The sequence below is a fragment of the Lithobates pipiens genome, unplaced genomic scaffold (assembly GCF_037356315.1).
Source record: "Lithobates pipiens isolate NorthernLeopardFrog02 unplaced genomic scaffold, aLitPip1_a1.2 Scaffold_18, whole genome shotgun sequence".
Taxonomy (NCBI): Eukaryota; Metazoa; Chordata; class Amphibia; order Anura; family Ranidae; genus Lithobates; species Lithobates pipiens.
This window is the reverse complement of record NW_027507758.1, coordinates 295,642,807-295,658,401: the sequence shown is the minus strand read 5'-3', so window position 1 is coordinate 295,658,401 and position 15,595 is coordinate 295,642,807. Positions and strand designations below refer to the sequence as shown.

Below are 15,595 nucleotides of genomic sequence, written 5' to 3'. Positions count from 1 at the left end.
GTCCCATTTCACCTGAAGTCATTTGTGCGTTTTTCTTTGCATCCCGAACAATTTTCCTGGCAGTTGTGGGTGAAATTTTAATTTGCCTACCTGACCGTGGTTTGGTTTTAACAGAACCCTTTATTTTACACTTCTTGATTAAAGTTTGAACACTGCCGATTGACAGTCTGAATTTCTTGGATATCTTTTATATCCCTTTCCTGTTTTATACAGTTCAACTACCTTTTCCCGCGGATCCTTTGATGATTCTTTTGCTTTTCCCATGACTCAGAATCCAGAAACATCAGTGCAGCACTGGATGAAAGATGCAAGAGTCTGTCAGGAGTCCAGAAACTTATTGACTTTTTTTTCTCTCACACAGGTCTTTTTGACCCCATATCTCACATTAAAGAGGTTCTGTCATGCGTTCTGTTACAAGGGATATTTCAATTCCTTGTAATAGGAATAAAAGTGATCCAAAATTATTTAAAAAAATAAAAATTACGGAAAGAGCCCCACACAGGCACAGAATCAAACGCATACACAAGTCGCACCCACATATGTAAATGTTGCTCACATCACGCATGAGGCATTGCCACAAGCGTTAGAGCAATATTTCTAGCAAAAGACCTACTCGTTCACTTAAAACTGGTAACCTGTAGAAATGTTTAAGGGTAAAAATCTGTCGCTATTCCACGAGCGGGTGCAATTTTGAAGCATGACAGCTGCAGCCATGAACCTGGTATAACTGCTTGCTACCCAGGAAGTATAATATACATACATATACACACACACACACACACACACACACACACACACGTGCTGGGCAGCAAGAGGTTAAAATAATGGTATGACAGATATCAAGGTATGGCAAATCTATATATTATAAATAATTTGAGAGTCCTTGTAGTAATTATAATCACAGAAAGCATATGTGTTCAAAGTTCTGTAAAAGCTACCGACATTATTGTCCATAAATCCAGTCCCAAATCAATTGCTTGAAGACCACCACCAGGAACCCACAAGGGCATGTACGCTTCTCATTATGGGCCCATATCACAGGGACCAGTGAAACGTTTAATGCCATTAGTTACGCAGACACTTTCAGACTGGACCACTTTGCAGGCCAACGACCAGACCACTTTTTGTGATTCGGCACTGTGTCACTTTAACTGACAATTGTGCGGTTGTGCGCCATGGCTCCCAAACAAAATAGATGTCCTTTTTTCACACAAATAGAGCTTTCTTTTGGTGGTATTTGATCACCCCTGCGTTTTTTATTTTTTGCGCTATAAACAAAAAAAAAAGCGACAATTTAGAAAATAAATTCATTATTTTTTTACTTTTGCTATAATAAATATCCCCCCAAAAAAAAAACAAAAAAAAAAAAAAAAAAATAACTTTTCTTTCCCTCAGTTTAGGCCGATACGTATTCTTCTACTTATTTTTCGTAAAAAAATAAAATAAAAAAAAATATAAACTCGCAATAAGCGATTATTGATTGGTTTGCGCAAAATTTGTAGCGTTTACAAAATAGGGGATATTTTTATTCTTTTTTTTTTACTAGTAATGGCGGCAATCAGCGATTTTTATTGTGACTGCGACATTATGGCAGACACAGCGGACATTTTTGGGACCATTGTCATTTACACAGCAATCAGTGCTATACAAATGCACTGATTCCTGTGTAAGTGACACTGGCAGTGAAGGGGTTAACCAGGGGGTGGCAGTGTAAGAGTTAAGTGTGTCCTAGGGGCGTGTTACTAACTGTGGGGGGCAGGGCTTTGTGTTAGTGAACGCTGATCTCTGCTCCAATCACAGGAAGCAGAGATCAGTGTCACTTGTTGCTAGGCAGAACGGGGGTATTGACAACGCCATCTCCCCTTTCTCCTTCCCTGTGAGATGATCGCGGGTATCCCCACAGCGATCGAGTCCACAGGACCCGCGACCAGACTCACAGGGGTCCCGACCGGCAGGCGATGGCAGGGCGGCAAATTCAACTGGATGTACCTGTATGCCAGTTTGCCTGCCTGTTCCATTCTGCTGACATACATTGTCGTGCGCCGGTCAGGAACTGGTTAAACCATGTTCAATGTGCTCAACATCAGACTCGTTCTCCAGTCAAAAAGCCCAGGACAAAGAGGGGAGAAGAAAAAAAAAAAAAAAGTGCTTACGTTTGCAAACAGTAGTAAGGGCAGATCAAAGTACTGAGCTGCCACCTCCCCTCATATCTCAGTTTAAGCATGTACACAAGCTGCAATGTTCCAAGATCAATAGGAGCCAGTAGTCTGTGGTATGTCACTCACACTGTCCTAATTTAATAGGCTCCACTCTATGCGTTTCATATGCGTGACATCTTCACATACAATAACAATATTGTACAATATAACATTCTATAACACATGCCCCTCATTTAACTTTTAGATAGAGCAGCACTATGCACGAGTTCTTTTTTCTTGTGCATATACCATACCTGTGGGATCCTTCTAGAAACTGGAAAAACAGTGCTACTGCAGTGATCTCAACTTGCTTCTGGGTCCCTATCCTTCTGTATTGTGAACACTGGAGGTCAGCATGGGTGCCATTCAGAGAAGGTTTTGCATTTTCTCGATGAATGCAAAGCATTCTGATTGGACGACATGGAGAAACGTGGCAGTGACATCATGCATTCCACCTCGTCCAATCAGAGAATGCTTTACAATTATTGAGAAAGTTGAAAGCATTACCTGAAAAGGTGCCCAATGAAGCAAGGCTGCCATGCTCTCTGCCTACTAGTCCAGAGAATGCTTTGTATTCATTGACAAAATGCAAAGCATTTTTGAATGGCACCTGTGCCAAGCAGTAGAACTACTGTGTTCACAATGCAGTATGGCAGCTACATGGAATTGGAACAGGAAGCAAGTGGAGATCACTGGATTTTGGCTGTCAACTACAGTGAATTCCAACTTCTAGAGGAATCCTACAAGTATGTGGTGACAAGAATGGGGGCTAATGCCTAGCCGCTACACCTGTCCATAGCAGTATGAGGTTGACTGGCAACTCCTGATCATTTGATTTGACCAAAAGCCAGCAGGATGTAGGGAGAATGCCTCAGAGGAATTCGCCCTACACCCCTCTTCAACAAAGTCCTTATGGGGCAACCCATCAGTAGTTTGTTAAACTGCGGTGTTTAGGATTTTAGCATTGTGAATGTTTTGCTGTATAATTCATCTTTGTTTCTATTAAATAATTTGTAATTTTTATATAAAAAGTATTTGTGTATTTCCTATCGAGTACCGAGATAGTCCATCTAAATAAACATTTTTTGGGTGTGGATACCAAGGGAGCAGCCTCAATAACTGCCCCGCTATTCCTAGAATCCCTATTTTCTGATAATTGGACAATAGAAGATTGGAAAAATCGTTGCCTGGTCTGACGATTCTTGATTCCAGATGTAACATTCAGATGTTACGGTCAGAATTTGGTGTAAACATGAAAGTACGAATCTATCCTGCCTTGCATCAAGAGTTCAGCCTGGTGGTGGTGTAATGGTGTGGGGGATATTTTTTTGGCACACTTTGGGCCCCTTAGTACCAATTGAGCATCGTTTAAACACCACGGCCTACCCGAGTATTGCTGCCGACCATGTCTATCCCTTTATGACTACAGTGTACCCATCTTCTGATGGCTCCTTCCAGCAGGATAATGCACCATGTCACAAAGCTCAAATTAAACTGGTTTCTTGAAGATGACAATGAGCTCCCTGTACTACAATGGCCTCCACAGTCACCAAATCTCAATCCAATAGAGCACCTTTGGGATGTGGTGGAACGGAAGATTTGCATCACGAATGCGCAGCAGCCGACAAATCTGCAGCAACTGTGCGATGCTATCATGTCAATATGGACCAAAATCTGAGGAATGTTTCCAACACATTGTTGAATCTATGCCAGGAAGAATTAAAGTGGTTCTGAGAACAAAAGGGGGTCCAACCTGGTACCAGCAAGGTATACCTAATGGCCAGTGAGTGTATATGCCTTCAGTAAATCAACCCCTAAGCTTCCATTCACACCTAGAATTTTTTTTGCGCATGTATACGCATGTTTTAATAAGCGTTTTTTTTTGCATGTATAAGCAACCTGCTGGGTGGGAGAAGGGGACGACAGTAGAGACCAGTTCAGGCACAAAATCATGCAAAATGTTAACAGCCCCTTCTATTAAAGTATAAGAGGGACAAAAAAAATGTAAACACTCTACAAGCTAATGTACCCTTTTCAGTTACCAGCAACTGAACATAGAGATGAAAACAGACAGCATCGAAGAAAACAGGATTTCCCATTCATGCTGAGCGTTATTGATACCTGAGCATATTTGCATCTTGGAATACCAATAGGTGTTAAAGTTGGCCATATACTGCTGAATTTTGCCAACTAGACAATATTTGAGCTGTGGGTGGCCCTGTTGCAGGCAGACTACTGAAGTGGATGCAGCGGTTGCATGGACACAGCAGCATGTTAAAATTTGACATGCTTGTATGACTGTGCTGCACGGATCTGGACACAGTGTACAGTTGGACCAGCGTACCCACTCTTGCACGTACAGTGGATATATAAAGTCCACACATCCCTGTTAAAATGTCAGGTTTCTGTGATGTAAAAATATAACAAAGTAATTTCAGAACTTTTTCCATCTTTAATGTGACCTATAAACTGTACAACTCAATTGAAAAACAAAACTGAAATCTTTTAAAATAATGTGGTTACATAGGTGTACACACCCTCTTATAACTGGGGATTTAGCTGTGTTCAGAATTAAGCATTCGCATTCAAATGCAAGTTAAATACAAGTCAGTACACACCTGCAATAAGTGCCTCTGATTAACCCCAAATAAAAGTTCAGCTGTTCTAGTAGGTCTTTCCTGACATTTTCTTAGTCGCATCCTACAGCAAAAGCCATGGTCTGCAGAGAGCTTCCAAAGCATCAGAGGGATCTCATTGTTAAAAAAATATCAGTCAGGAGAAGGGTACAAAAGAATTTCCAAAGCATTAGATATATCATGGAACACAGTGAAGACAGTCATCATCAAGTGGAGGAAATATGGCCCAGCAGTGACATTACCAAGAACTGGACGTCCTTCCAAAACTGATGAAAAGATGAGAAGAAAACTGGTCAGGGAGGCTGCCAAGAGGCCTACAGCAACATTAAAAGGAGCTGCAGCAATATCTAGAAAGTACTGCCTGTGTGGTACGTGTGACAACAATCTCCCATTATCTTCATATATCTGGGCTATGGGGTAGAGTGGCAAGACGGAAGAAAGAAAAACATCCACGCTGGGCTAAATTTTGCAAAAACACATATGAAGTCTCCCAAAAGCATGTGGGGAAATGTGTTATGGTCTGATAAGACCAAGGTTTAACTTTCTAGCCATAAATTCCAAGAGATATGTTTGGTGCAAAAACATCACCAAACGAACACCATACCCACAGTGAAGCATGGTGGTGGCAGCGTCATGCTTTGGGGCTGTTTTTCTTCAACTGGAATAGGGACAAAGTAGAGGGAATTATGAACAGTTCCAAATACCAGTCAATATTGGCACAAAACTTTCAGACTTCTGCTGGGAAGCTGAACACAAAGAGGAACTTTATCTTTCAGCAGGACAACGACCCAAAGCATACAGCCAAAATCAACAAAGGAATGGCTTCACCAGAAGATGATTTAAAGTGACACTAAAGGCTCATTTAAAAATAAAATAAAAAAAACAAACAAAAAAAAATTAGAACACAATACCATACTTACCTAAACTGTGCAGCTCGTTTTGCACAGAGTGGCCCCAAACCTGGGGTCCTTTGGCGGCTCCTCCCCACATCAGATAAACCCCTGGGAGAAGCGCGGGTTACCTTGCGGGCATGCTCCTCAGTGGAAAAAGTTCTGAAGATATTTAGCTTAGTCTATTTTATTTATTTTTTTACATCATAGAAACCTGACATTTTAACAGGAGTTGGTAGACTTTTTAGACTGTATGTAACATTTTTGACATGCGGCACTGCCGACGCAGCCGCTACATCTACCTCTATAGGCTTCCTGCTACAGCACAGGGCGGGCGCAGGTGCGATCACACAGGTATCAACTAGGGGTGCACAACTTCACTGGTCTCAATTGGATGACGATTATCTGGTCAACGATTCGATTCTGCGATTCATCACGATTACCGACGAACTTCCACTTCCGCTTGGGCCGTCAAGAGGGCCCTTTGACCCTGCAATCTTCTGGGACATATAGTTCCAAAAAAAAATGCCCAGCTACGCCGCACATCGCTTCACAGCCGGATGCACACAGTAGTGTTGCCAGCGCCGTGGACAGGCGGGGGAAGAGAATGGAGGGTTTAACCACTTAAGGACCGCCGTATTGCCAATGTACGTCAACACAATGGCACAGGCAGGCACAAGCACGTACATGTACGTGCCTGCCTTCCAGTGGGTGGGGGGTCCGATCGGACCCCCTCCCGCTGGATACGACGGTCCGGTTCGCTCCAGGAGCGTTCCGTGATGAGGGGATGGCCGTTGGTTTTCGGCCACCCCCTCTGGATCGCTCCTGGCCAATGAGAAGCTTCCTCCCACTGTGTATTGTTTACACAGGAAGGAGGAAGTGATGTCATTCTCCTCGGGGTGGTCTTTTTGACCGGACTACGAGGAGAAGACACAAAGTAAGTGTGCACCAACACTACACTGACATGTAGGTACACACAGGCACACAACCCCCCCCCCCCCCCCCCCCCCCCCCCCCAGTCACAGTGTCACTGATTGCAGTGATCATTTCTTTACTGATCAATGCATTCAGTGTCAGTTGTGACAGTAAAAACTGTCAGGACAGTTAGTGTTAGGTCCAGGGTAGCCCCCTATCACCCCCCAATAAAGATTTAACCCCCTGATTGCCCCTAGAGTTAACCCTTTCACCCCCTTTTGCCAGTGTCACTAAGCGATCATTTTTCTGATCGCTGCATGTGTCGCTAGGTAGCTAGTTATTTTTTAGGTTCACCGCCAGGTTTTTATATCGCTAGGTACCCAGATATACTACCCAATAATTGTTTTAACCCCCGATTGCCGCTAGTTAACCCTTTCACCCCCTTTTGCCAGTGTCACTAAGCGATCGTTTTTCTGATCGCTGCATTAGTGTCGCTACTGTCGCTAGGTAGCTAGTTATTTTTTTAGGTTCACCGCCAGGTTTTTATAGCGCTAGGTACCCCGATATACTACCCAATTATGGTTTTAACCCCCTGATTGCTGCTAATTAACCCTTTCACCCCCTTTTGCCAGTGTCACTAAGCGATCATTTTTCTGATCACTGCATCAGTGTCGCTAGGTAGCTAGTTATTTTTTTAGGTTCACCGCCAGGTTTTTATAGCGCTAGGTACCCCCATATACTACCCAATTGCCCCTAGTTAACCCTTTCACCAGCGATCACAGTACAAGTGTCACTGGTGACGCTGGTTAGCCAGTTAGTTATTTAGATTCGTCAGGTTTTTATATAGCGCCAGGGACCCCCATATACTACCTAATAAAAATTTGAACCCCCTGATTGCCCCTAGTTAACCCTTTCACCACTGATCACCGTATAAGTGTTACGGGTGACTCTGGTTAGTTTGTTTTTTATAGCATCAGGGCACCCACCATTTATTACCCAATAAAGGTTTAACCCCCTGATCACCCGGCGGGTGATATCAATTAGGTTTTAGGGTCAGGGTCTGCGTCGCCCCAGGCAGCGCTAGGTTAGTGCCAATACCGCTAACACCCACGCGCAAAGCATAAACCTCCCGTAGTGGTATAGAATCTGAACAGATCAATATCTGATCTGATCAGATCTATACTAGCGTCCCCAGCAGTTTAGGGTTCCAAAAAACGCATTGTTAGCGGGATCAGCCCAGATACCTGCTAGCACCTGCGTTTTGCCCCTCTGCCCAGCCCACCCAAGTGCAGTATCGATCGATCACTGTCACTTACAAAACACTAAACACATAACTGCCGCGATCGCAGAGTCAGGCCTGATCCCTGCCATCGCTAACAGGTTTTTTGGTAGCATTTTATATTTAAATCCGGAAGGCAGTGCTTGGTTTTCGGGGGCCCGTATGTGGCTAGGCTCCCAAAAAGTCCCCCACATGTGGTATCCCCGTACTCGGGAGAAGCAGCAGAATTTATTTTGGGGTGTAATTTGACTTATGCCCATAGCATGTGTGAGCAATATATCATTTAGTGACAACTTTGTGCAAAAAAAAAAAAGTTTGTAATATTCCCGCAACTTGTGGCAAAATATAAAATATTCCATGGACTCAACATGCCTCTCAGTAAATAGCTTGGGGTGTCTACTTTCCAAAATGGGGTCATTTTGGGGGGTTTTGTGCTATTTTGGCATTTTATGGCCTTCGAAACTATGATAGGTAGTGAGGAGTAAAATCAAAAATTTACACCCTTAGAAATCCTGATGTGCTGGAGATGTCGGGGAGATATAGGTTCCCATTTCCATATCTTCTGGGCATGCCCATTGATCCGTCCATTTTGGATTACAATACAATCCTTCGTCCAAGACTTGTTGGAGATTTCCCTCCCATTAGACCCTCTGTATTTCTTACTAGGGTTGCCGATTCCTGGACTCTCTAGACATGCTCAGAAGCTTGCCACCTTTATTTTGTTAGCAGCTAAGAGAGCTATCCCTACACGGTGGCTATCACGTACCCCGCCCACTTTCCCCCAGGTCTTGCAGAACCTAGAACATATCGGCTGTATGGAAAAGCTTACAGCCATAGTCCATGACACTATGCCTAAGTTCTCAATGATTTGGGATCTGTGGTATCGCTCTAAACTATATACTGCTACTTAATATAGTCTTCTGAGTTTGGACCTCCTACGCTGAGTTTAAGGCTCAAATTGCACGTTCACACTGTTCCATGCCCTTCTAAAGGAATGAAGTTTCCACATTTCCTGCTCACTGTCCTATGCCTATTTGATTGTGACGATTGCTGTTTTGTACCACAAATAATTGTTAATTAATGTGAGGATATACAGAATGTGCTGAAATATCAATAAAAATACAATTTAAAAAAAAAAAGAAATCCTGAATGTGGTGATTGGTTTTCGGGGTGCCGTGCGCGACTAGACTCCCAAAAAGTCCCACACATGTGGTATCCCCATACTCGGGAGAAGTAGCGGAATATATTTTGGGGTGCAATTCCACATATAACCATGGCATGTGTGAGCAATATATCATTTAGTGACAACTTTGTGCAAAAAAAAAAAAAAGTTTGTAATATTCCCGCAACTTGTGGCAAAATATAAAATATTCCATGGACTCAACATGCCTCTCAGTAAATAGCTTGGGGTGTCTACTTTCCAAAATGGGGTCATTTTGGGGGGTTTTGTGCTATTTTGGCATTTTATGGCCTTCGAAACTGTGATAGGTAGTGAGGAGTAAAATCAAAAATTTACACCCTTAGAAATCCTGAAGGTGGTGATTGGATTTCGGGGTCCCGTACGCGGCTAGGCTCCCAAAAAGTCCCACACATGTAGTATCCCTGTACTGAGAAGCAGCAGAATGTATTTTGGGGTGTCATTCCACATATGCCCATGGCATGTGTGAGCAATATATCATTTAGTGAAAACTTTTTGTAAATTTTTTTTTTTTTGTCATTATTCAATCCCTTAGGACAAAAAAAATAAATATTCAATGGGCTCAACATACCCATCAGCAATTTCCTTGGGGTGTCTACTTTCCAAAATGGGGTCATTTGGGGGGGGGGGGGGGGGGGTTGTACTGTCCTGCCATTTTAGCACCTCAAGAAATGAGATTGGCAGTCATAAATTAAAAGCTGTGTAAATTCCAGAAAATGTACTCTAGTTTGTAGACGCTATAACTTTTGCGCAAACCAAAAAATATACGCTTATTGACATTTTTTTTACTAAAGACATGTGGCTGAATAAATTTTGCCCTCAATGTATGACTAAAATTTAGTTTATTCGATTTTTCTCATAACAAAAGGAAGAAAATATCTTTTTCTTTCAAAATTTTCGCTCTTTTTCCATTTATATCGCAAAAAATAAAAATCGCAGAGGCAATCAAATACCATCAAAAGAAAGCTCTATTTTTGGGAAGAAAAGGACGCAAATCATTTAGTGACAACTTTTTGTAAAAAAAAAATCTTTTTTTTTTTTTGTCATTATTCAATCCCTTGGGACAAAAAAAAAAAAAAAATATTCAATGGTCTCAACATGGCCCTCAGCAAATAGCTTGGGGTGTCTACTTTCCAAAATGGGGTCATTTGTGGGGGTTTTGTGCCATCTTGGCATTTTATGGCCTTCAAAACTGCGATAGGTAGTGAGGAGTAAAATCAAAAATTTACACCCTTAGAAATCCTGAAGGTGGTGATTGGATTTCGGGGTCCCGTACGCGGCTAGGCTCCCAAAAAGTCCCACACATGTAGTATCCCTGTACTGAGAAGCAGCAGAATGTATTTTGGGGTGTCATTTCACATATGCCCATGGCATGTGTGAGCAATATATCATTTAGTGAAAACTTTTTGTAAATTTTTTTTTTTTTTGTCATTATTCAATCCCTTAGGACAAAAAAAATAAATATTCAATGGGCTCAACATACCCATCAGCAATTTCCTTGGGGTGTCTACTTTCCAAAATGGGGTCATTTGGGGGGGGGGGGGTTGTACTGTCCTGCCATTTTAGCACCTCAAGAAATGAGATTGGCAGTCATAAATTAAAAGCTGTGTAAATTCCAGAAAATGTACTCTAGTTTGTAGACGCTATAACTTTTGCGCAAACCAAAAAATATACGCTTATTGACATTTTTTTTACTAAAGACATGTGGCTGAATAAATTTTGCCCTCAATGTATGACTAAAATTTAGTTTATTCGATTTTTCTTATAACAAAAAGAAGAAAATATCTTTTTTTTTCAAAATTTTCGCTCTTTTTCCATTTATATCGCAAAAAATCAAAATCGCAGAGGCAATCAAATACCATCAAAAGAAAGCTCTATTTGTGGGAAGAAAAGGATGCAAATTTCGTTTGGGTGCAATATTGCATGACCGCGCAATTACCAGTTAAAGCAGCGCAGTGCGAAATTGGAAAAAGACCTCTGGTCCTTAAGGTGTTTATTGCTCCGGGGCTGAAGTGATTAAGTGGTCACGTTGCTGGATTGTGGTAGAGGCGAGTGTCTTTTTATTAAAGGTCAGAAGATACACTTTTTTGTAGCTGCTGACTTTTAATAAACAAAAAATTTACTGAAACTCCACTCTGAATTAAAAATAACTTCACTCCCTTAAAAAGTGCACTAATCTGGTGCACTACAGGGTACAGGCATTCACACACACTGCTGCTGTGAGGTCAGGAGGGATTACAATTCAGAACTGACAAACTGCCCTGTGAAGTACTGTCTCTGTGCTAAACAGTGGCAGCCGGTGCACAAAATTTTTTGGGGGGGGGCGCAAACAAACGGAAAAATACTGAACCTCCCCCATCAAGCAGCCACTCTGCCCATCAAACGCAGCCACCTGTGCCCATTTAATGCAGCCATCACTTCACTAACCCCCCCCCACACACACACACACACACACAATGCACGGGTCGTCACTGGTGCTGACAGTTCCTTAGCATTCCTGTTAGCACCTTCCAGCAAACTGCTAACAGTGGTAAGAGTTAACAGTGGAATGTGCAAAGGGAAGCCCAGGGACCTGCCAGCACGGAGTGTGAGGTGTAAGAGTACAAACACATTTGTACTCTGCTTACTGTTGTTAAAAGGACTTTGTTTTAATAAATGCCATGTTACAAAGAATGATGTGCTCCGCTGTATGTGCTTTTTTTTAAAAAATATGTCACTTCATACCAAAATTTCACAGGACAATACATCACGCTCACGTGACTGCTCGGCCAGGCCCGCCTCTCTCCATTCTCCTCTGTCCCGATGTCAGCGGGGAATTCTCAGCCCTGCCCATCTCTCTTCTAATATGATAGCTATAGTCAGCGAGCGGGGCTTAGAATTCCCTGCTGACTTCAGGACAGAGGAGAGCAGAGAGAGGCGGGACAGGCCAGGCAATGCAGTCACACGAGCGGGATGTATTGTCCTGTGAAATTCGGTATGAAGCGACATTTTATTTTTATTTTTTTTAAAACACATACAGCGGAGCACATCATTCATTGAAACATGGCATTTATTAATAAAAGTCATTTTTTACAATACGCTCGGAGCACTCACTCGGGAGGGGCAAGTCAGGATGATGTCACCTGACAACGGATTTTGCAGTCCTTACGCATCGATGCAGCATCAGGGACACCTGAATCGCAATGCATCGATTCATTTCAGCACCCCTAGTTTCAACGCTCATCTGAATGAAGCTTTCACATGGGGATCTGTCCGCTCCTCCCTTGTTGATCTCAGTAGAGCAGGATGACAGCACATTAGTGTCTGCTCAGTTTCTGTACAGTGGACACGGAGAGAGCCTGCTTTGCGGGTGTATGGGAGAAAACAGACTCCACTGTCCGTTTACACCTGACTGCCCTCTGATCTGCCTAAACAGAGCAGTACAGATCCCCTTCCGTTTGTTTTCGGGGACCAGAACGGAGGTAGGTGGGTGTAAACGTACAGAAGTATTTAGCTCCTGAACCTCTAATATATGGATTGACAGTTTGTATTTTATTGATTCTGCACATAAAAGGTGTCAGAGCGGCCATCCAGCAATTTCTTGATTGTTCATCGTGTCTTGCAAAGGCAGCAACTGTATGCCTTATGGCCCGTACACACGATCCAAAAGTTGGACAAAAAAAAAAAAAAATACTGCTTTCCTGCGATTGTACAATAATCAGATCGTTAGTACAGAGCCAATCACGACAGTTCGTCCAATATTTTATCAGACATGCACAAAAGTTTTTCTCGTACGATACAAGATTAAACAAAAATTGTACAATCGGTACCGTTGTCATCTGAAAATACAATACAAATACACGTGACATCACTTCTGATTTTTTCCTATCCTCTCGTACGAGAATTTTCATTACTTTAGTAAACTCTTCAGGTTCTATATACGACTAGCATGCAAAAAAATTTAAAATATGAACAATCTGTTGTCCGATTTTTGGACCGCGTGTACAGGACATTAGAGTGGGGTAGGTTGATGTGGGATCGCATGCATGTGAATGTGTTCTTACACTCGCCGGTCCATAGGGATGAATGCAGGGGTCCAATCAGTTCGGCCTGAAAAACTGACATGCAGACTTGATAAGAGCGGTCAAGTGATGGGGGGGGGACTAAAACTATGAACATGAAAGATAGAAACGGATTGGTTACTGGCTGGCACAGCCCCTCCCATGTCTTAACACATACAATTTGGCTGGCCAAACAAACGAGTAAAATTATAAAGAAATCCAAAAGTATCAACCCACAGGAAAGACAAAATAACTAACTAGAGACTCTCTCTCAGATATATATATATATATATATATATATATATACACACACTGTCTAGATTGTTCTGAGTAGAATCCCTACTGGTGACACCTACGATAGTGGGCACCCTGGTAAGGAGGCCCCCTCTGGTCACATGACCAGAGTCTACAGTCCCCGGGGTGCACAGGCCTCACCTTCAGTCGAATCTCATAGGTAGTGAACCGGTTCCGGCCCACTCCCACTGTTTGCGGGTTGGACACATCGATCTCCAGGAAATTACTCGGCGGTCCGTAAGCGTCGTTCAGATTCTGAGGCTTGCTGTGCAGGCGGCGGGTGTCAGCTACAGTGTCTGCCATGTCTCCCGTCGGAGAACGAGGCGAGCAACCCGGCACACAAACTGAATTCCGTGCTGTCCAGCGAGCTGCCGGAAGTGGCGGCTATGACCTGTCAGGTGACAGGAGGAGGAAGGCGCGCCCACGTGCTGGTGGAAAGCTACAGGAGCGCGCACGGAGTTGTGCCCTCGAAGTCACGTGCTTGACGTGGTGCTGGAGAGGCGTGTGAGAGATTGTGGAACATTTGCATGGCCTGATAACTGAAGTCAGCAATGCATTCGGACATATGTGTACACAGATGCTAGTTCATAAGTATGAAGCAAGTTTTAGGCCCATTCACTTTAGGCCTCATGCACACAGGGAGAAAAAAAAAAAAATACCACTGCTTCCTATGTCTTTGGGTTATCTAATATGCATCATTTAGAGACATTTATTAAAGTAGCCTTCAGGGTAGGGTTGCCTCCTTTTCTTCTAGCCAAACCCAAACACTTTATCAACTCACAGCAATTTTCTTTTTTTTTGTAGTATACATTATGCAAATGCAGTATTTTGTTATTAACCACCTCAATACAGGACACTTATACACCCGACCAGGCCAATCTTCAGTGCTGTCACACTTTGAATGACAATTGTGCAGTCATGCTACACCGTAACTATGTGAAATCTTTATAATTCACACAAATAGAGCTTTCTTTTGGTGGTATTTTAATTACTGCTGGGTTTTTTTGTCCGTAAGTGCTACCTCATCAGTGCACATCAACTAAGGAGAAAAATTACTTCTTTACAAAATTTACTGACAAAAACTAAGAAAAACTTTTTTTCAAAGTTTTCGGTGTTTTTTTTTTACTTCTTTACAAAATTTACTGAAAGAAACTAAGAAAAACGTTTTTTTCAAAGTTTTCAGGTCTTTTACATATCAGTGCCCATAAGTGCCACCTCATCAGTGCACATCAGCTAAGGAGAAAAACTACTTCTTTACAAAATTTACTGACAGAAACTAAGAAAAAACGTTTTTTCTAAGTTTTCGGTCTTTTTGCTGTAAACAAAATGACCGAAAACTTTAAAAAAAGTTTTTGTTAGTTTCTGTCAGTAAATTTTGTAAAGAAGTAATTTTTCTCCTTAGCTGATGTGCACTGATGATGTGGCACTTATGGGCACTGATACGTGGCACTGATGAACACTTATAGATGGCACTGATGGACATTGATGGGTGACACTTGTGGGCATTTATGGGCGGCACTGATAGCCAGCACTGACTGGCATCACTAATGAGCACTGATTGCTGGCACTGATTTATGTCACTTCTGGCGCTATATTATAATCATGGCACTGATGATCAGTGCCCTGATTACACGTGTAGATGTCCCCCTGCGAGGAGATGCTGCTAATCGCCTCTCCTCGCCACACACTCTGTCAGTAACTCTGCAGCAAGTGGTTAAATAACATTTCTAATCATATGGAGTTAATCCCAACTTTCCAAAATATTTGCTGTAGAAAGATACTATTTGGACAGGATCAGTGTCACCCCCTTCATAATACAGGACCCCCCATAGTGACCATCATTAGAGTCCCCTTAAATCAGTGACCCCCCCTTCCAGAAAGACCCCCTATATCAGTGTTTCCCTTAGGCTACTTTCACACTGGGGCGTCGGGTCTGTTGGCAGTAAAGTGCCGCTAGCTTTAGCGGCACTTTAGCCTCGTTTTAGGTGCGCTTTTCGACCGTTAGCGGGATGCTTTTAACCCCCCGTTAGCCGTCGAAGAAAGGGTTAAAAGTGCCTGTGTTGTGGCACTGCCAAAACGCTTTACAGGCTCTTCAGCAGGGCTGCGCATTCATTTCAATGGGCAGGGGCGGTGTAGAAGAGGTGT

General features: G+C 42.7%; 1 protein-coding gene across 1 annotated transcript in view; it reads right to left on the bottom strand.

The window, feature by feature from the left end:
- Positions 1 to 13,871, bottom strand: part of SNX3 (sorting nexin 3) — a 59,722-nt gene extending 45,851 nt beyond the window's left edge. Inside the window, exon 1 of the mRNA XM_077487152.1 lies at positions 13,592 to 13,871. Within this exon, the coding sequence (XP_077343278.1) occupies positions 13,592 to 13,753 (162 nt within the window). The 5' untranslated portion in view covers positions 13,754 to 13,871. The remainder of the gene's footprint in view (positions 1 to 13,591) is intronic.
- Between the last annotated feature and the right edge of the window lie 1,724 nt (positions 13,872 to 15,595).